Source organism: Saccostrea echinata, unplaced genomic scaffold (assembly GCF_033153115.1).
Source record: "Saccostrea echinata isolate AGI-Se365-2 ecotype Australia unplaced genomic scaffold, CSIRO_AGI_Sech_v1 ptg000030l, whole genome shotgun sequence".
Classification (NCBI taxonomy): Eukaryota; Metazoa; Mollusca; class Bivalvia; order Ostreida; family Ostreidae; genus Saccostrea; species Saccostrea echinata.
In genome coordinates, this window is record NW_026889779.1 from 30,796,108 (window position 1) to 30,818,740 (window position 22,633).

Genomic DNA, 22,633 nt, shown 5'->3' on the forward strand with positions numbered 1-22,633 from the left:
CCGACGACAAAAGCGAGATAACTCTTCTATGAATATTCAATCCTCACAACTTCCCTTTGTATAAACAATGACCACGTGTTTCAGTCTATAGATGTTTATTCTTGTTCTTTATTACACATGTACGTTACTATTATTAGCTAAAATCCAATGTTATCACACCACTGGATAACAAATCTAGACCAAAGGAGTAGACAACGATATAGATGAATGATCACTGCTTCTAGCTTGATAATAAAGAGCTGATCCATCATAGCAGATTGTGTATATCAACAACACACATATTCAAGTTCTACAATCGTCCATTTATACAACACTGAATTCAATGCACAATAAATTGGCTATGGAACGTCATTAACTATTATAAATTCCTTTCAATGATACAATTTTGAGTATGTGCAACAATTCAAAGCTACTCTAGTGATACCATTGTTTAAATACCTATGAAATAAATAATTCTCATGCTTTATAGTAAAGCTCATTTAAATAACTGATTATTCACAAAAAAAATCACATCTTTTTAAAATCAAATGTCAGAATGAAGTTTCAAAAGTAGGGTGCAAAATTTCCACACAATAAAAATATTAGCCATCATTCAGGTAACAAATGGTGGAAAATCATGCTTAAATAGATGAAATCAGTTGATTGAAAAAAATTATAAAACATAACATTTGACTTTAACACTGCATCAACTCTCATGTGAAGCACTTTATATCAATGCATATATATACATATTTGAAAAGATACAAGTATCTTTAAACTTAAAATCACAGAAAAAATTAACATCTCATAAAATGATCAAAGATTTTGCAGGTCCCTCGGAAATAATGATTAACATCAGGATTCTTCAAAAATCTGCCAATAAATACAAATTACTTCAAGGAAAAATGTTGCCTCTGACATTTAGAATTATTTTTTTTAATTAAATCATAAGATAATACTAAACAGAATTTCATTTACTGATTGCCTGATTTGTCACTGTTTACTCTAACATAGATAGAATATTGCACTCGACATGAATTGGACCTGTTGTACAGCTACTATAAACTACTGCATCATAACACATCACTGGCAAACTTTTGAATCTCCCACATCAATGTCAATGATATCACTTGTTCACTATATACATCATGATTGATGCTGGAAATACTTGGTATGACTATGAAGTTTGTTCAGGGTTACATGCTATAGCCATAGGTGCCCATCCCTGGGTAGGCGGGGCCCCCATATGGGGGCTGGGGTGATGGGGCCTGAGGTGGGGGCATCATAGGTGAAGGTCCAGCAGTCAACATTAGCTGAGGCTCCGCTACAACAAAATAAAGGCAACATATACAACCGTGCTGAGTTCAATCAAAATTCTTCATCATACTTGCAATGTTGAACCAACTGCATGAAAGCTTAGTGAAAATTTGAATTCCTTTACACTTTGTTGCTGGACTAAATGAATCAAATTGAAATATCTTTACCAAAGACAATAGGCCTTTCTTCTGCTTTCTGCTCCTCCTCACTGCGGACATTCTCTGCTTGTTCCAGCTTATCAACCTGTATAAACGAATCAAAGTTTTTAATACATTTCTTTTCTCTCTCTACAAAATTTCATGAAAGGAAAATTATGTTATTTTTACCCTTCTTGTGATGTGTTTTAATTTAAACAAGAGGTCAATGGGCCACAATGCTCACCTGAGTTACTTTAATCCTGCTGTTCTGCATCAGATCCCCCCCAAACATGTACCCTTATGTATATTTGATCACCTTTTGTGACCTAACCCTATACACAGGGGCTGAGATTTGAACAAAATTGGATCTACACTACCACAGAATGCTTCCACATTAATACCATTCAAGAAATTTGCTCCTGAGGAGTTTTAAAAGATTTTTTCCAGTATAATCCCCATCGATTGATTATAATCCCTATTTTTTAATGACCCCATCCTAATTTTGCCTTTTATTTGATTATCTCCCCTTGGAAGAGGGCTTGGTTCTTCATTTTAATAATTTTGAATCCCCCTTCATTCAGGGATGCTTTGTACTAACTTTGGTTAAATTGGTTAAAATAAAGATTTTTTCCTGTATTATCCCTATTTTGGCCCCACATGACTCCCAGGGGTTAGGGCTGTCATGGTTCCAAAATTTTTCGGGTCGGGTCAGTTCCGTAAATTTTCGGTTCGGTTTCGGGTTTTTCGAGTCGGGTATTTACATCTATTTTAACCCTTAATTTCATGAATTTAACTTGAAAAATCTTTATTTGTTACATTAAAGAATCTGGGGGGATAAGGCGAGCCATGTGCCCATGCCCATTTTTCGGCTATGCAAGAACATTTATTGGAAAAAATCTCTCAATTGTTCGAATTTACTTAAGCATTTTAATGTTTACCGTAGTTTTCAAAATGATATTTATATTCTAAACAAGCTAAACAGTTGACTTTCATATACTGTCACAAATGTCTAACATGAGTAAGGACTTCTATTAATTAATCTGCATATTGAGTGTTTACACTTATTGTGGAGATATTATAAAAATGTTAACATCGTATATAATGATAATGGTGATCTAGAAGCGCTTTTATTTAAAATAAATAAAATGGGAATAAAAGTATTCAAATATCTATTATAATTTTTATCCGGCATTTTAAATAATTTACTGTAAATAAGTTCATTACTACATGTATATATTTTATTTCCAGTGAAAAATATGTTATTCCTACAGACATTTTTTATAAAGTAAAACAAAATTAAAACCAAAAAAAAAAAAAAAAAATCAACAAACAATAATAATAAAAAAAACACAAAAAATCAGAGCATGACTCGAACACTTTCCTCAATAAACGTCCCTTTAAAGAGCTCCTCGCTAACCACTAGACCACGGAGTCACACTAACATGTCCATTTAAATAGCATACAGTTTTCTATATTTAGCAAGCGTTTTTGGACTTAGAATTTTTTAAGACCACGGTGAAAATTTAAGTAAGTTAACTTAATTTTTTATGTAGAGTGGGTCTTCATACCAAATTTTTGCAAGTGTAAAAAGCAACATCTTTCCATTGCCTTTCATTAATCGTTCTCAAAAAAATGGTACGATGACCCAGTCTATTTAAAAAATGTAGTTATATCATCCAATTTATGTCAGTTTCTGTGAAAATTGAGCGTGATGCCATTTTGTTGTGTTAATCAGAATCATTTTCGCTGTTACAGTATTCAGGTTTTGTCAAATTTATATGCAAATGGTAATAAGCATTACATTAATTCAACATAAAATGAAATTTTTGTAAAATGAATTTATTGATTTTTTATCGATCGTTATGTAGGCATATGGCTCGGCTTATCCCCCCAGTTTCTTTACATTGGAAACAAGTCTGAACCATGCGAACGTCTAGACATCGGTGACTTGGCCTACTATTAGCCACAACCTGACCATTCCTGCTCATTTTGATAATTATCTAATACTTCCGTGACAAGTGTTTTGTCATGGAATGAAGTAGATTTCAGTTGTGATGTTTATTTATCACTGTTATCGTCATCGTTACTTTGATTTTGACACCATTTTTTGTATTGAACAGACTCTAATATATAAACCAGACCCGAACCGAAATCCGGAAAAATGGAACCGGAACCGAACCGAACAACTTGGACCGCGGTTCTCGGTTATTTCGGGTACTCGTGACAGCCCTACCAGGGGTCATGACTTTAATAATTTAGTATCTACACTACCTCTGGAAGCTTCCACATATGATTCAGTTTTTTGGTCAAGTGGTTGTTGGGAAGAAGATTTTTAAAGCTTTTTCCTATACATTTCAATGTAAACCTTTGATTTTTTTTTATTGTGGTTCCACCCTACCCCTGGGGCCATGTTTTGGACAATTTAGAATCTATTCTACCTCAGGAAGCTTCCACACAAGTTTCAGCTTTCATTTTTCATCTTTTCTGGTCCAGTGGTTCTTGAGAAGATTTTTTAATGACCCAATCCTATTTTTGCCTTTTTTTGATTACCTCCCCTTGGAAGGGGGCCTGGCCTTTCAATTTAATTATTTAGAATCCCCTTCACCCAGGGATGCTTTGTACCAACTTCTGTTAAAATTGGCCTAGTGGTTCTTGAGAAGAAGTTGAGAATGTGACAGACAGACAAGATGAATGGACGGATGCAGAACAACGGGTGATCAGAAAAACTCAATTGAGCTAAAAAAATGATGTATTTTATAATTACCTTGGAAATGTACTCCCTCACAACCTGAATCATGTAGGGCATGGCAAAGTCCATGATGTTATGCCTCCATGCCAATTCTAATATAACGTCGGGTCGCAAGAGATCGTAACACTGGAACAGGCAGGCAGCAAAGCACTCATGATACTGATTCTCCAGGAACCAAGCAATCAAGTCCTCAGCTATTGCAGTGTCCCTCGACTCGCTAGCGTAACACATGGCATCCTGCAAAACCAAATCAAACTTAGTTGTAAAAAGGGAAAAAAATATATAAATTAATGCATTCTGCCTTCATGTTATTTCCCTGTACTTGATCTTTCTGTCCTTCAGTCAGGATGAATACAAATTCAAAGAACAAGGTACAGTTTCAATACAAATCTGGCCCTGTATTTTTATAAAATATGAAAGTAACATAAGAAATTAAAACCTATGATTTCTGAGTGGTTCAAATCCCATGCAGTGAGAACATACAAATCCTGTTCCTCATATGACCTAAATGCTAATTGGGATGTCATAAACTTGTGCATTTTCCCTTATTTTCTTAAAAAGTTGTAGAAGACGTCAAATTTCAGTGGAATTTTCTCTCAGATAATATAGAGCACATGCATCACCCACAAAGATTTTGAAAAAATGTAATTTTTCCAAAGATTTTACTCAATATATCTAAAATTAGAAGTGGGTGACGGCTGTGGACACTATTTTCTTAAGAAAAATAACCCCAGAAATGAGTAATTTTGAGGCTTTTTCTGTTAAAAACTCAGAAATGTACTAATTTACTGACGTCATATTTCCAGAATGGTCCTCCTTCATGCCGTATTCCTTCATGATTTATCACATTCATATACTTAACTCATATTAAAGCCAATTTCATAACTTTTTGAAAACATTAAATTTTTAGGGCACAATAAAACCCAAACCATACCTTTTTCTTTATTGTACAGCTCTACTTTATGAATTAAGACAATAATAATCTACTATCCTTCTTCATAAAAGTTACCTTGAAAAGTTTGTCCTTTTTGCATAAATCAACAGATTGTTTCCATCTGTTATTCCCTTTGTATAAGTAGGCAGCGATCCTTCTGAACTCAATGAGCTCATGTTTCTCCAGTCGTTGGGCCAGCATGATGTTATCAAAGTTCTCGTAGCCATCAATGGATGCCTGCAGGCCTTGGTAATCCTCCTCCTCAATGAGGAGATTGTTCAGAGCCTCGTTGATTGCCTTGTTGTTGTTTTTCTGTACACTGCGAAGGTAGGGCTTTACCAGGGAAATTTGTTTGACTTTGATGAAGAAATTAACAGCTCTTGTGTGGTCAAGACGAGGGGTCAAGACCATAAGCAAGTCATTTAGTAGTAAAGGCTTAAAGTCCAGATAGAACTGAATGGCTTTGTAGTAAAGCTCAATGTTGGCCACTTTTGTGATGATATCCTTGAACTGACTTTCCTTCCAGGCTTCTGTGGGGTGGTTCATCATAGCAATGATGGCATTATCATACTCCTCATATTTATCATACAAGAAGACTAATTCAGGCCACAAGTGAGCTTGTTCGGCTGCTCGTAATACCTGAAAATAGCATCACACATGATTCCCATTTTTGTGAAAAACTTCAGTTATAAAAGTGTCAAACTTGTCTTATGAGTGAGATCAATAAAAAGAAAAAAATGACAGAATACTTACCTTTGGAATGTTTACTCTAGACCAGAACAGTTCTAAATGCTCTCTCATCTTCTCTGGTTTGAATTTTGAGTATAAAATAGCTAATTCTGTGAACATACCCATATGGGCTCTTTCTAAACCTGTAAAATGTCAAAATATCCTTAATTAATTATATAAAATCTTAATACTCGTTTCCTACCTTAACACAGATTGAATTGTAGTCTAATTGTTATTTCTTCCATCAAACATTAGGAGCATTGTTCAAAGACTTTACAGTACATCTAACTTGCCTAATGCTGCCTCTAGTAGGGAGATTAACTCTTCGAAGTAGCCTCTATCCTGGTAGTAATTAATTAATTCCTCTAACTCATCAGCATGTACAACAATGTGAAGACCACACATCTGAGCCAGTCTGAACTCTTCATTGTTCACACAGGCAAAGCATACCTATCATTACAATATTTATAATCATTAACTACAGTACATCAAATTCAGCAGTCATAATATGTTAAATCAAATGATAAAATAACAGATTTGTCTTCCATTGATGGGAAAATCTGAGAGAGTGTTTGATTTCTTCATGGAGAAAACCAGTCATCTGTCTTTGTTATTACATACTTCTTTCCAAGTTTTGGTGCTGTTGGCTTTTCTTGCTCCATCAACAGCGCCCTGATACTCTCCCAGATGGACCAGGGTGATGGCCAAGCGGGCATAGTTAGATACATTGTTGTACAAAAGTTTGGCAGCCTCATACATTTTGTTGTCAAAGCATCTATCTGCCACCTATAAAATGATATTAACGCATTTAAAAATTTGGGTTGTTAATTTATTCACCGGTAATATAGATATATATCTTTATCTTTTTTTTTTACAAAGTTATTTTTCCCATGAAAGAATATGATTTTTCAAATATTATTGGTTCATTACCTGTGTAATATTGGCATGGTTTGGACCAGAGATAAATTCTTCCAAGTCTGCTAATCTGTTGGTCTTGGCATAAGCAAAGACTAATTCTGTTTCTATAAATGTTTCCCTTGCCTTCTTTCGTGCCATTTGTAAGAATTTAACCAAATCTTCCCAGCTATCTGCAATCAAAAGAGACAGTTTCATGAAATACTATTTTCTGATTTTTCTATATATACATGTATGTACATTGTCATATAATTTAAAATCAAGTTGTAATAGTTATATCAAACATAAACAAACATGACAACTTACTGTTGCTGGATGCTACATTGACAACCTCCATGTACTGAGAAGGATCATCAGCTTTGATAAATGAATCAATGGCTTCCTTCACCATGTTTTCATTCAACTGAGCACGTCCTAACTGGCTCCAAACTGCTGGGTCATTGCAGCGTTCAGCAAATTCATAAGCACGGTCCAAATTCTTCACATTGTCTATCAGCACCTGTAGTGAACAATTCTCCATCAGAATATTTCTTGATACAAATTAGTGCATCTAAAAATGCTGAATTTTCCATCAGAATATTTCTTGATACACATTAGCGTATCTAAAAATGATCTTATTTTTCATACAGCATTTAATATAATATAGCTTACCTGGATGGCTGAAGTGTTGACTTCAAACTTCTTGAATATGGCAAAAGCTTCTTCATAGAGTTCATTAGTGATGGCAATGTTAGCAATGTCCGGGGCATCATAATTGTCCAGTCTATTGATGTACTCCATAACTCGTGTACGGTCAGCTTTAATGGCTGTCAATATCAGCAAGTTCTGCAAGTTCCTGATAGAAAAAAACAACAAATTTTACTAAGAGGATAATCTTATTCAACTAGTAAGAATTTTCTCTTTTCAAAAATACATATATATGCAGTTTTTTATATAAAATTCCCATTTCCTATGATTCTTACCTGTGCTCACTGAATACAGAGTTGTCTAGGACAATCTTCTCTAACAACTCGATGAGTTCATTGGGTAGATCTGCCGTCATAAAAGCTTTTACCGTCACTGAGATGTCATCTGGATCCTGGGTCTCCGAAAGAGCTGTCTGCACCACCTACATAATATATATAGTTTGTAATCAATCCCTGCTCATGGTACCTACTGATCCATAATAAATATAGTTTGTAATCAATTCCTGCTCATGGTACCTATTGATCCTGATTGAATGTAGCTTATATATTTGAGATGCCTTATGTACAAAGTGAAGCTTACCTGGTCAATCAGCTGTCTCCTGTATTCATTGTCTTCACTCAGCACTTTAGCCCAGAGGTCAAGGTCTCTACGTTTTACCAGGTAACGTGACTGACTCTTGAACAGTGAATTCTCATTGCACACCTGAAAAATACAATTTCAAAAAATCTATGCTAGAGATATGGAGTAAAAAAGTTCTCTCTCTCTATATATAAATAAACATACATGTATATTTATTTACAGACACTAGTATTTTAAATTATTCTGACCTGAATGAGTTCTTCATCACACTGTCCTCTCTCATAAGCAACACAGGCAAGATGAGGGTCTCTCTTCTCACAATATTTTCCTACGACTATACTATCATAAAACTGATTCTCCCTGGGGTAAAAAAAAGATTCAATATTGAAAGTTACAATTCAAAAGTATAAATGATTGCCAAAACCTAAGAATACTTCTGCTTGAATTGCTGTCAATTCTACAGGTACTTTTAGATACATGTATAAAATTTCTGATCTGGAATTTATAGGACACTGATCATCTTCCTGTAACCAAATGTATCCAAGTCTCTTTTAAACCTTAATGCAGAGAAACAAAAAATTAAATTACATGTCAATAGAATAAGTGATATACATGTAAATGCTTGATTAAAACATACTTGAGGAATCTTTCTGGGTTGTTGTTGCTGTCTATGTAGATTTTGGCTAGTGCATTGTGGGTAGCAGGTTCCTGTACTCCTTCATGTACCCTCATTTCCAACCAGGGCAGCAAAAGCTTCAGTCTAAATAATGGAATTATTTTAAAAAACTTCAGTCTAAATAATGTAATTATTTTAAAAAGCTTTAGTCTAAATGATGTAATTATTAGTCCCCTACCGGTGAAACCGGAGGGGACTATAGGTGTCCTCTGAGTCTGTCCATCCATCTGTCTGTCTAGCTGTCCGTCTGTCTGTCTGTCCCTCTGTCTGACTGTCAGTCTGTCCCACTTGGCTTTCCGCACTTTTTTCCTAAACGCTTGCAGATGTTGAGCTGATTTTTGTTATGTGAGTGTATCTTGATGAGTTACAGATCAAGTTTGCATTTCGTTCCACTTCATTGATTTTTGACGGAATTATGGCCTTTTCAATTTTTAGGGGTTTTCCGCAATTTTCTTCTGAACGCTTTCAGATATTGAGCTGATTTTTGGTATGTGACTTTACCTTGATTAGTTATAGATCAAGTTTGCATTTCGCCCCGCTTCATTGATTTTTGACGGAATTATGGCATTTTCAATTCTTAACGGGAACCAGATTACACTTGCCGGTAGGGGACTAGTATTGCTAATGCAATACTTTCAGAATGCTTGTTGCACTTGTTTTAAAAAGCTTCAGTCTAAATAATGTAATTATTTTAAAAAGCTTCAGTCTAAATAATGTAATTATTTTAAAAAGCTTTAGTCTAAATAATGTAATAATTTTATAACAAGGGTAAAGCTGTCGATATGACAGCAAACTGGTTTTCTTTTGTTTGAACTACTGATATTTCTCAAAATTATAAAAAAAAAACAAAACTTTCTATTCTAAAAAGTGTAGAATATGACATCCCAACAATATTAATGATTTAGTTCAACAACTAGTATTTTCCAAATAAATGATCAAAAATGAAAATCCAAGTATCATGATATTTTCACAGTTGATCTGCAAAAATTTCTACACCTTGGAAACTGTAGGATTTATATAACCTGTGAAGATATTCTGCATAAAAATTACAAAGTTCAACAACTGTCATTTTTTCTCATCAAAATGAAAATCTAAGTAGCATGCACATCTCTGATACAGTGGACCTTCAGATATCCGGACGCCAGATATCCGGACGCTTCAGTTTCCGGACGATTTTTAATGGGAACGAAATTTTTTAACGTTATTTTGTCTCGTTTAACCGGAATTCCGCGTTCCGTATCCGGACGGTCCTTTTTCACCACAAAATGAATTTTTACGTTATATTTTGGTTCATTTATCCGGATGATAATTTTAAACTGGTCTGTCAAGTCTGCTCAAATTTCTTGATCTGGGTGTTAATTGTTGTAAAAACACTGGTCTGGCTGTTTGTTTTTAAAGATGATCACCTGCGACCTGTTATCAATGGCTTGCGGCAAGGTTAATTGTAGGTCGATAGGTACGCACGAGACTCTAGCTTCTCTAACATGGTTTTGATACGTATTAATTAAGGAAAATAATTTTATAAGTGTAGAATAATTTTTTCGTAGTCGGCAAATGTTTCTTTTGCTGTTAGAATACAGTCGTAACATGGTTTTATGTATTTATAGACATGACATCGGAGTTTTTTTTATGCACAGTATTTTGTGCGCGAAACGATGATTTGATGACATTTAAAAATCACTTTCAAAATTACATTCGTTAATACGATCTCGCTTTGGATGATTACGATTAGTGTTCGCATACATATGCAGATTATGTCACATTTAGCATTGATGGGCGTTCATATTAAATAAGACTCTACCGACATTACCGTACCGACATGGCTACTAGGAGAAGTTGATTTATTAGACACTGGGAAGTAGAAATAATTAATGTGACCATATAAACACGGTTTTTTTTCCAATGGCACATGTACTTTTTATTTATTTAAAACAAGTATTGAGTAGTACTAACTTATATTAAAGTATTTAAACAATAAAACATATTGATAAAAGGCAACATTCTTCACTACTGAAATGGTATGAAAGGCAATATAACAAATCAAGGCAATTCAGGTATCCGGACGCTTCACATATCCGGACAAATTGACTGGGAACCAAAGCGTCCGGATAAATGAGGCTCCACTGTATATGTATAACTGATCTGCAAAATAAAAACATCAGATCTTGAAAATTGTAGGAGGAGTTATCCAGACAAATGATATTCCTATAAACAATATTTTGTATAAAAATGACAAGCCCAACAACTGGTATTTTCTCAATAATCATCAAAAATCAAAATCCAAGTATCAGAAACATCTCCGAGATCTGTAAAAAAAATATTCCTATCTTGAAAAACGTAGGAGTTATCCAGACAAATGATGTACCTTCTTGGCAGTCATCCGCCTTTTTCACCATTACACAAGGGTTGAAATATACGGTAGCCCCACGCCTGGGGCTACTCATTTTAAGACTCGGGCAAACTAATTTAAATGTAACGATAGTCCATCTGACTAGCAGAACAGATAAAAAAATTCTCGTCAGTTTACTTTTAATTTTCTTTTTAGACTGGTTTCTTTTGACTAAGAACTAGTTTAATTTGTTTGTCACCAAAGCGTCTGAAACTTTAACTTGCTACGTTTTAATTTTGCATAAAAATGTTGTTGAGCTAGTTAGATTGAAGTTTGGACAAGTAATTTTTTACTGATCAGTAGCCCCTGGGCTAGTGGGTTTTCCAGGAAAATTTCAACCCCTGTAATACAATGTCTATATTTTCTGGCAAAAACCTGATTAAAAATCTATAGGTGTTCTGTACAGTTGAGACTCATTAATGTGTTCCCAAGAAAATTGTCTGGATTAATGAAATGTCCAGATTACTGAAATGGACCTTTGATAATTGGTAGATTTGTTAAATCCTTTCTCAAAGAATTCTGTCCGGAAGGTGAAGATTTTTGGCGACCAGATTAACAAGTACATCAAACTATGAGTTTCTTTCATAAATACAAATACACTGAAGATTCTACCCTCATATCACAACTCTGAGATCACTTCTTCATAAAATGTTCACTAACCTGTTTCTTTTTTCAACCTCCTCCACAAGTTCATCTGTAGAGAATTGTCCCTTGACCACCATGATCAGCTGTTTGATGGCATCTTCACTACAGTCTACATCCAGTAATCCACCGATGACAACAGGCAGACGAGCTGGGTTTACCTGTAGAATAAAACAATACAATCCGTTACAGTATATATATAGAATAGTCAGTATCAATGATTCTTAGTAATTATTTGTTTGTTCACAAGCAAAGCTCAGTACCATTAAGAAATACTGGCCTGTCTGAGGAACAGTTCCTCTAGGATTTTCTACTGTATTTCTACATGAAGTTGAAATACTAAAATATGATTTATGGAAAAATCCACAGTGATTGATATGCATTCAGATTGTAACTAATTTCCATGACTTTGGAGTAATAATATTTCTTATTTTTCTGAGAAAAAATGTGAATATTGAACCATTTAGCCTTAACAGTCTCAATCAAATAGCTCTCACCTTCTGAATGTAAATTTCAATGTACTTTTGCAGATTATTTCTGTACAGGTAGAGTACTAGATCATGAACAAAGTCAAATCGGTCACAGACAATGATCAATGGCAACTGATCTGTCAGTTTGGCCTCCTTCAGGAAGTTCTTCACTCGCTCTGGATCGTAACAGTTACTCTCACGACAGATTCTCTCCACTTCCTTGATCTGTCCTGTTTTACAGGCAGCCTGGATGTACTTAAAATGTACATCTGCATCCTGACTAAAGTTGACAATCGATCCCAAGAAGTAAAACAAGCCTAAAATCAAATCATTCTTCCTGTTAGTAATTTTTTTTTAGGTACAAATAAACTAATTCATGGAGAATGATAGTATAAAATAACTTTAATTATAGTTTATGTCCTTTCATACATCCCTAGTTGTTTGTTTGATAACAAGTTCCGATTTTTTTTTTTTAATTTAACCAAGTTTGATTTACATGTATAACTTCCAACTTTGATACCAACTTTGCAGAACATACTGTACAAGATAATGTAAGAGTACCTTCAAAACTCTTAAAAGACTCAAATATTTCGATGAGGTTGTTAGTGCCTAGCTGTTCGTGATATTTGGAGGCTATCTGTACACACACTTGTAGGTTTTGTCTGATGTTGGCTTGAAGCATTGCTTTTAGACACTCCAAGGAATCCTCCACAGAGAGGGAACCAAAATAGTTCACCAACCACTGAAAAAAATATCACATACCATCAATTCCCACACAAAATGCTGAACTTAATACTTAATCATATAAAACGATCTATTGTTTAATTTTAGAATTGTTGTTCTTACCTCAGGGCTAAGGAGATGAGTGTGCACAACAGCTCTTTTGATGTCATAGAGGTCTGTGTAGTGTTCTAATGCCTAAAATGATACATGTACATATATAAGGAAAATTTCAGAAACAATCAAATATAACTAAACAAAATTCAAAGGCAGAAAGATTATTTTAATAGAGTACTGAGTAATAGTGAACAACCTACCCTTTGTAGAAGTCCAGCTTTTTCACAGAGCTGGGCAATGTGTGCTCTATCATAGTGTGTAAACATTTGATTCCCAAGAATAGCATCAGCCACCTGTAAAGAGCAAATAAATCAATCATAAATATTACAAATAAATCTGTGCATATCGCACACATGATAAACTCTCATTCACAGTTACAAGGGTTGAGGAGATGTGATTGGCATTATCAACTTTACCTGGGGAGCTGACATGAGGTTCATTTCCAATAACCTGGTTTGTAGGGGACCTTCTGATGGCCTGTTATTCTTCAGAGCATCCAGCAGGAAAGATGTACACTGCTGAATCAAGTTCATCTCCATGAACACATCAACAATTTGGTTCAAATCTGCCAAAGGTTCATCATCTTCCACCAACATCTGTGCGAACTGCAGGGCTTGCTCGGGATTTATCCTCATTAGACTCCTCAGTAAGAAGATGTAGTCTGGTGTGTAGTTCACTTTCTTTGAATACATCACTATTTTTTGAAATTGACCCGTCTCAGCAAAACATTGAATAACCTGCAGAGCAAATAAAAGACAATTAGCCTAAATATCTTCAGAGAGAGAGAGAGAGAGAGTTGTTTTATACTCCAATTATTTTTTACAGATAATAAATAGTTTAATACATATACATCTTTCCTTTGAATTCTTGTATACTTAAACACCTACTGAGCTAGTACATATACTTTTAACAAGGGAAAAAAAATCTTTTATCAGATTCTTGTTGATGTGGAAATTTTTAATAATTCATCTTGTGTAATGTTTGAAACATCTTTTCAGAATATAATTTCCTGTCATGCTATTTCTTCTCCGACTTACACATAAAAGCTCACCCAATTTTTTATGCCCATTTCTACACCTAAGTTCATATGATACATGTATTTTTGATGTTTGACATATTATTTAATTATCAATTTAAGGTCTTACGCAAGGAAATAGCTAATCAAAATGAACTTAGTCAATTATATTTCTAGTGGAAATGACCCACTGAATTAAAGGGAACTCTTTTTTTAGGTGCGCATGATGCAACTTCCTGGATGGTGTGTAGTCTGTTTGTCAACATGTAAAACCCACGTGTATTTAGAGGAAGGTATGTTTACTGTCAACAGGGTTCTCACTAGGATTTTGGTAACTTGAGTCCCAGGACTCAAGATTTCTGAGAAGGTTGCGTCCCAGCTAAATTTGATGCGTCCCAGAAAAATTATGTTGAGTCCCAATTAAATTATTGCAGTATCCTTCCATCCAAACATCAATAAAAATCTTTACCATTTTATCAGTTTGTTTACGCAATATTAACATATTCAAGTATATAAATTGGTAATGCATTCAAGCTATATTCTTAAATACACGCGTAATCAATTGCCATAAAAATTAACTTGGTGTTTATAAAGCTAAATTAACTGTTGCGTAATCAACTAGTACCCAAAAGTTGCCTGTATACAATCACAGGTGTCATGTGCAATGAGGCGTAACTAATCCTGTCGGTCGTCTGCACTGGGTGAAATTCACGAGATAATCAAGCCGCATTGTGTATACAAGCAGTAATTATGGTTTCTACATGTAGATAACACTCAAGATTCAAAAGTGTTTTTTAAAAAAAAAAGTTGCAGTGTGTTTACAGCTGTCGGAGTTAGGCATGCGACACCATTATGACTATGGACTAATAAATATGAAATATCTTATGATCAATCCTTGTTTTAAAAAAAAAGAGAAATAAGTACAAGAAAAGTTGTTTTTTGGATAAACTTTATGATAGTTACAGGAAAGTTTCGATTAAATATTTCTTTGACAAATCCTAACATCTAAATTCCCCGTTTTCGATATCACCCGAATTTTCTCGCTAATGAGGACGCGTCCGATCATGAGTCCGCGGACGCATCATTTTTAAGAACCTTGCGTCCCAAGTAATTCTGCTGCGTCTAGGACGCAGATTCTTGCGTTAATGAGAACCCTGTGTCAATTTTCTTTCTTAAAAGTCGCACAAGGCATATTTTTCCTGATCTCAAATTTTTGTCAAAGCATTAATCTTTACTTTCTCTTCCATTGGTTATCTGCTGAGAGTCTAATTAATTAATTCAATTAAAGCTATATAGTAACATATAGTGAAATTATTTCCTTGTGCGAGACCTAAATAAGACAATAATAGTATGTATTACATCCTATGATCACACACAAAAGACATGAGAAATGCCCTAATTCATAAGACAGTCATCCAGACATACCTTAGCTGGAACATTTGCCCTGAGATACACAGACAGTGCCAAGTTCTGATCAACGGTTTTGACTAGGTCTCCTAACTCTTCACTGCATTCCAGCTGAAAAACATGTTCATAAGCATAATTGAAATATATTTACCTTCCAGCATTTGCTTTCATTACATGCATGTATGCACATTAAAAAACAGGAATTATGTTCATAGGACATAAATGTCCCACCCAGGATTCATTAGTGATGCAACATGAAAATTTGTACAAATATATAAAGTTTGATGAAAATAAACAGTTTCTTTACAACTGAGTTTTATACACAATAAATAGTGAAGTCATTGGGATGATCAAGGTAAAAATAAATATGGACACAGTTGATAAATTCTCACCAAATAATGTATCAGAGCATAAGCTTACATAAAAAATATAGAATAGTTTCTTTGAAACTGAGCTAAACAGTGGGGTCAAGGTCAAAGAAAAAGTCAAGGTAAAACTAGAAATATGTCCATAGGACATGAATGCCCCGCCGAGGGTATATTAGTAATGAAGCATTTTAACACAAATTGAGAAAAGTGAGGTCAAGGTCAAAGAAAGGTCAAGGTGAAAAATATTGATGCAGTTGAATAGCTTTCATCAGTATGTATTAGCATATGAAGTTTGACAAAATTTAAGAAAAGTGGGGTCAAGGTCAAAGGAAAGGTCAAGGTCAAAAATTGTTGATGCAGTTGAAAAGGTTACATCAGTATGTATTAGCATATGAAGTTTGATAAAAATATTATGAATGGTTTCTTTAAAACTGAGCTAAACACTAATTTAAAAAAGTGAGGTCAAGGTCAAAGGAAATGTCAAGGTCAAAAAATGTTGATGCAGTTGAATAGCTCTCATCAGTATGTATCAGCATATGAAGTTCGACACTAATTTAAGAAAAGTGAGGTCAAGGTCAAAGGAAAGGTCAAGGTCAAAAAATGTTAATGCAGTTGCATAGCTCTCATCAATATCTATCAGCATATGAAGTTTGATAAAAATATCTTGGATAGTTTCTTTGAAACTGAGCTTTGAACAGAGCTAAACGCAAAGTGTGACGGAAGGACAGACGGAAGACGGACATGACAAACACTATATACCCCGGCCATATTCATGGCGGGGCATAAAAATGTTGATGCAATTGAATAGCTTTCACCATTATTTATCAGCATATGAGGTTTGGTAAAAATATATTGAATAATTTCTTTGGAACTGAGCTACACTGTAAATGCAAAGTGTGACAGAAGGACAAAAGATGGACATGACAAACACTATATGTCCCTGCCATATTCATGCCGGAGCATAAAATTTCCCCGAACATTTGTTCATCAATTAACATGAAAAAGTGAGAAACTTTGGCTTCAATCCATTGCATGCTTACCTTATCTTCTTTTAACCATTTTTCCAACAGCTGTTTGCGACCCTGTTGTAGAACTGGACGACATAACTCCAATGTCTCATATTTGTTCAGCTGCCCCTTGTCCAACAGAATACCAAAGTACTGCAGCAGTGGTGAGCTCTGTCCAGGCTGTGCTGCTACCTGCTGGAATCTCTGAATGGTCTGGGGAGTCCTTAAAATACCCTGAAATATGCTCAGACTATTAATATCCACAGTGGAATGCAACTATGACCAAAGCTCATCAACACAACACATGCAGGATTTTTGTTTAAGGTACACTGTATACTGCTACCAGAGTTTTTTTGTGAGTGATTAAAACATTTATGCCTATCTATAATAACTCCTCACTCATACATATTTCATATGATCTCTTTTATATAAATATCACACTTCAAGCTGCAGAAATAACTTTACCTTTGGGGCACTTGCTGCCACTTTAGCAGCTTCTTGGTAGTTTCCGCTCTGAAACAGGTTATTGAACTTCCTCACAAACAGGTCCTCAGCTCCAGGTAAGTTAGCCCTGGAGGCAATCTTCAGGGCCAGATCTGGGTTCTGGAGGTTGTTGGACACATACTGCACAATGTTGTCTTCTTCTACACTAACTGAGAGAACCTGTACAAAACAAGTTAATATATTCTTTAGTACAGATTCAGTATCATCTGAGGCTTTATTTATAGAAGTGCCAAAACAAACTTTTAAAAGTACTTCAGGATTAGTGCAATCATTCTCTACTTCACCTGTCCTTTTCTGTTCACACCAATAATGCCAGATGTTGCCTCGTGTGGCGCTGTAACAAATATTGTGTCTCCACTGATTCTGTTCATGTAGATACAGGTACCAGTCTCAATGTCATACAGATGCACGTAACCATACTTAGTAATAAGGAATGCAACACCATGTTTTTGACTCATCTGGAATAGAAAAATAAGACGATTCTTGTATTGATAAATGCTCTTGCACTATCAGATTGACCTACGTGTAGACTAAATTTTCATCTCAGATTAAAAACAGGCAAAAGATGTACTTATGATTCAATATAATGAAATCTTGATCAGCTGATAAACCCTAAATTATCTTGTTTATTTAATGAGAAATTAGACAGAAGTATGTCCCTTCAAATACATGAAACTTATAATTCAAAGTTGAAAATCAACATAAATTTTGTTACTCAAAATACTGCATCCTAATTTATCTACACATGAAAAATTGATAATGATAGCTATATGTTAACACAACATAGCGTTATGTTACCCAAAACAAAGCGTATCTAAAACTTACCTGCATTGCTACAGGGAAGTCATTTTGTGCTTCTGGAGGGAAGAACACATCTACAGCTTTTTTGGCAAATGGCTGATTTCCTTGGGGAGGCTGACCAACTTCTATGATATGGAGCTATAAAACAATCCTTTCTTTTAGCCAATGGAAAGCAAACTACCATGCAAGGCTCACTTAAGTTTATTCTATTTCAAAGACATCAAACAAACAGGGTTTTTTTTTTCTTGACCTAGTAATTATAGTGAATCTTCATCAGTTTAGAATTAATCTCACCTTTCCTCCCTGGGCTCCTCTGACAGCAAAAGCAAAAAGTGTGGATGGGTTGGGATTACCTTCCATTTTGAATTGAGTGAATGCAGCAGCGTGACCCTCTATTGGCTGACTGATCTTCCTCTCCACTGAGTACAACTGCATGGCCCCCACAACACGGTTTTGCTGTTAAAAAATGTAACACTATGAAAATGTGCATTTCAACATTAGACAGTGTTCCTCTATTCTAATTGCTCGGGTTTGTTGGGTGTGAAATAAGGAAATCCCATGGGCTCTGATATATTTTTGTTGGAAAATTTGGAAACAGGATTAGGTGGCTATACTTACTGCATCAGCACTCATCTAAAAGTAAGCAATGATGAGTTACTATCCTGACATAAATTCACAAGTACATTTCACATGATTTATACCCACCTTCCTTAAAGATCCTAAAACTATCAGAGCTATATAATAATCACCTTCTATTTGGAAGTTTGACAATCAATGCCTTGTCATATACTTCATGCAGTACCACCAACTAATTCACCAGACAACTACATTACCTGCTTCATCAGATTTCTTAAAGATCATGCATGTGGGCTCTTATCTTATTTTAATTGAGTATATTTGCCCATTGGGGCCCTTTAAGGGGGCAATAACATGTAACTGATGGAGGAGAATACTGGTGATTATACTTACTCCTCCTTCTGCCCCAGTCTGAAATTTGAGAGAAGTAAGAGTTAAGGTTGCAGATACAAGCCCCATGACAACAAACCACGAACCTAAGCATCATTTCTACACCAACCGATATTGACACTTTGTATGACTGTCTTGACATTTGATGCTTGTGGAAACACATTGTATATGATAATATTTCTGAAATAGGGTTTTAAAATATGACATGATTTTCTGCATGAAAAGAAATAAATAATTCCCACACATAATTTTTCAATTTTTCAGAAGTAATGATACTACATCTAACAAACGCCTTTTAAACATTTCTTATTTTTAAAAATATTAGTTTGTAAGCCTTTCAAGATAGATTAAATTATATACTGCCATATCAGTAAGCATTCAGAAAATATACTTGTGAAAATTACTTGTAGCTTATTATGCAAATGCAAAGATAAAATAAAATGCATGCATGATAAACAGATATGCATTATATATCAGACTTTCAGCATACCTGGGCAGAAATTCCAATAACAAGGAGCCATTTTTGAGCAGCATCAGTTCTGTAGTTTATAATCTGACATCCAGCCAAATTTGTGTGTCTATCAAACATCTTCTGTGGTTGAGAGTCACCTAATAACAAATTTTACCACCAAGTAGAATGCAATTGAAACATTACTTCAATGAGCAGAAGAACCATTTAAGATTTTTTTGTTGTTACACATAAAAAATTGGTCAATCCAAACCCTTACCTTCCATGCTCCAGTGGTAAACACATGCTTCTGTGACAAGAGCTACAGTGTTTACCGAAATCCACTTCCAGAATATCACTTCTTCTGTCATTGTGTGAGATTTCATTTTACTTTTCATCTCAATATTGAAAATCTGCAGAGTCTTCCCAGCTGTTAAAAGAATATAACATTACAGATGTGTGCACAATTACAAGTTCGTCTTGTTAATGGAGCAAAAATGTCTTTCATTATATCTCAATGGAATGTACTATGAACTGGTTCATTACCTTTCAATGCAATAACCTTGCTTGTAGGATTCATGATGGCTGAATCAGCAGAGATTGGCCTACGAATGGGGTTGGCAGTGTCGTTCATATCAATGATGATTACCTGGGCAGTATCGCCAACCTTTTCTCGGACACAGATATACTTGTCCGATTCCATTGTAAGGGTACTAAACCCAATATTTGCAGCATTGATTCCAACATTTTGGAGCTACAAGAAGATATATTACAAAACTCTGAATTTCAGTATAAACTCACTAGAATTATAATATCTGGGTTCAAAAGAAACATCATACTAGATTCAAAGAGGTTGAGTTCCCTATCTTTGTAAATATTAGACATAATGTAAATCAATAAATGCTCTGCATAAATCTGACCTACAGCTTACCAAATATTGATTATTACATTTCCATTTACTTGTTCTAAAAATACAAGCATCTTTGTCTGACTTCTTGGATCTTAATTTCACATAAGTAATGGTTTGAACATTTTTCTCCCATTACCGCTATATGTTTCATCACTCCTGTATAGTGATTCCTTTATTAGTTCTCCTAACATGTTTGTAAACACCAATGATATGTCAATTTGTGTTACATTATATTGGGGTATGTGCACCTGTTTTAAAGAATCTTAGTAAATGGAAAAAAGGTTCCATAACTTGTAGGAGTTATTTATCAGTATTTCTCTAACTGGAGTTTTTTAAACTTTTAAATTGTCAAAATTAGGCATAGGGGTTACTGGTAACTAAATTCCACAAGTAATTATTATGGGTCCTCTATTTCATAACCTCTACATAAAAAGGTCGGGAATCTGTTGCAGGGAAAATATCACTTAAAATCATTGTTCATAGTAAAGTTTAAAAGAAAGATTTAAGAAATCAGAAAATCATTTCTGTTATCTCTTGATATATTATTATATAGATAAAATATTATCAAAGTCTACATTGATGTACATGATAAAACACCTTTTGGATTCTCTTCATAATAATTTATTTTACTATGAAAGGATCTTCATACAATAAATACAAATACAAAAGAAATACATCCTACATTCTTTATTAAAAAAAAGAGTTTTTATCGATTTAAAAATCCTGAACTTCAATCATGTCAATCATGATGATATGAAAACAAGTCATGATACATACATATATATGCAAATAATCTTCATCTATACAATCAGAAATTTAGCTAGAATATCAAAATTGTATTATATTTTTAACTTTAAAGGCAAAAAATTAAAAGTAATTTTCTTATTAAATGGGAAGGTCTCTTTATGCTAAATCTTGTTCAATCCTGATTAAGGTGAAACTGGTTAACTGCAAACCAAGGACAATCACATCAAAATCATGTACAGTAATTTACAATATGCCTGTTCATTTACTTCAATATGAAGAAATAACCACCACAAACATGTATGTCAAAGAGCCTGTGGGCATCAAATGACTAAACATTGTGTGTTTTTGATCGTGTTTATTGGTGTCTTGGACTAATGTGAAGGATTACTTCAAAGTCATGTTTACTTTGGGAAACAACTGAAAATTCAGAAATCCAAATACCGACGCTTTAAAATGCTGAGTTGAGAAGGGTGCAATGATGAAATTTACGCTCAAATGAATAAACAGACAAATAAATAAAACAGCCAGGTGCTGCATTTGTAAATACCGATCTCAGCTTCCGGTCTGCAAGTTCCACCCCCTTCCCTACGGTACATAATTTACGCGGTGATTTAATCAATACTAGGAATCAAAAACTGAAAGGGGTAGCAACTTGAAAAAACATTCGATAAACAATAAAGATCAAGTGACATTTACATTTAAATAAGTAAACACCTGTTAAAGAATGCACGAACGAGGGGCGTGTTTGGGATTTCTGTAACGTGTCGCCAAAGATGAGTAATGCATTATTGAATTATACGCACCTGCAAATGCTCCTGGAACCTAATGGGAAGCAGCTGTGACATATTCTGTAACCAATGCCCCCTCCGTTTCTTTATATCACGCCAACTTACAAAGAGCTTCGAAAAAGTTAACTATAACCGGTGACTAGCGCTGTGACCGTCCTTACGTTATGCCAATATGGCGGCCACCGGGTAAGGAATAGTCCTATATTCATCCGCGATGCCAATGATTAGAGAATATAATTGTTAAAATAAATCCTGATATTTTGATATAATGATTTAGTTTCTTAAATGCATTTTATCATGAAAGACCGTTTACTTATTAAAATAAATCAATTTATCAGGGATCTATATTTTGCTAAAATGTCATCAACAAACTACGTCATATAATTCATTCAAGAATTCATTTCCGGGTCAAGTAGTAAAATATCATGTGATGAAAATCACTCACCTGTAACGAGAGAGAGAGCAAACTAAGAGTGTGCAGTATATAATAACAGTGTTTAATAAATTTTGAAATGTCTACAATAAATATTTCTTTTATGTTGAATGCAATACTACACACTTACAATCTACAACTCAGTATTATATATTTTATTTTAGCATAGGGTTCTCTTCATGTTGTAGCCACAACATTG

The 22,633-nt window shown here is 34.5% G+C and overlaps 1 protein-coding gene across 2 annotated transcripts; it reads right to left on the reverse strand.

Annotated features, from left to right (window-relative positions):
- Positions 1-78: 78 nt before the first annotated feature.
- Positions 79-22,200, reverse strand: LOC133197694 (clathrin heavy chain 1). 2 transcript variants are annotated; one of them, XM_061333847.1, is made up of 31 exons: positions 22,017-22,200; positions 20,103-20,310; positions 19,837-19,986; positions 19,599-19,717; positions 19,112-19,129; positions 18,437-18,598; positions 18,167-18,280; positions 17,626-17,799; positions 17,303-17,500; positions 16,871-17,071; positions 15,481-15,573; positions 13,457-13,777; positions 13,241-13,333; positions 13,050-13,121; positions 12,765-12,945; positions 12,231-12,520; positions 11,752-11,894; positions 8,664-8,786; positions 8,275-8,386; positions 8,027-8,149; positions 7,723-7,868; positions 7,412-7,595; positions 7,067-7,259; positions 6,776-6,933; positions 6,467-6,631; positions 6,139-6,295; positions 5,870-5,988; positions 5,192-5,755; positions 4,198-4,419; positions 1,464-1,539; positions 79-1,303 (listed from the first exon to the last, which is right to left on the reverse strand). In XM_061333847.1, exons 1-31 carry the CDS (start codon positions 22,056-22,058, stop codon positions 1,176-1,178), a joined length of 5,049 nt encoding a protein of 1,682 aa, XP_061189831.1. In that variant the 5' UTR covers positions 22,059-22,200; the 3' UTR covers positions 79-1,175. The 2 variants fall into 2 exon arrangements, with proteins under 2 accessions (XP_061189831.1, XP_061189832.1); XM_061333848.1 differs by lacking the exon at positions 19,112-19,129.
- Positions 22,201-22,633: the final 433 nt, after the last annotated feature.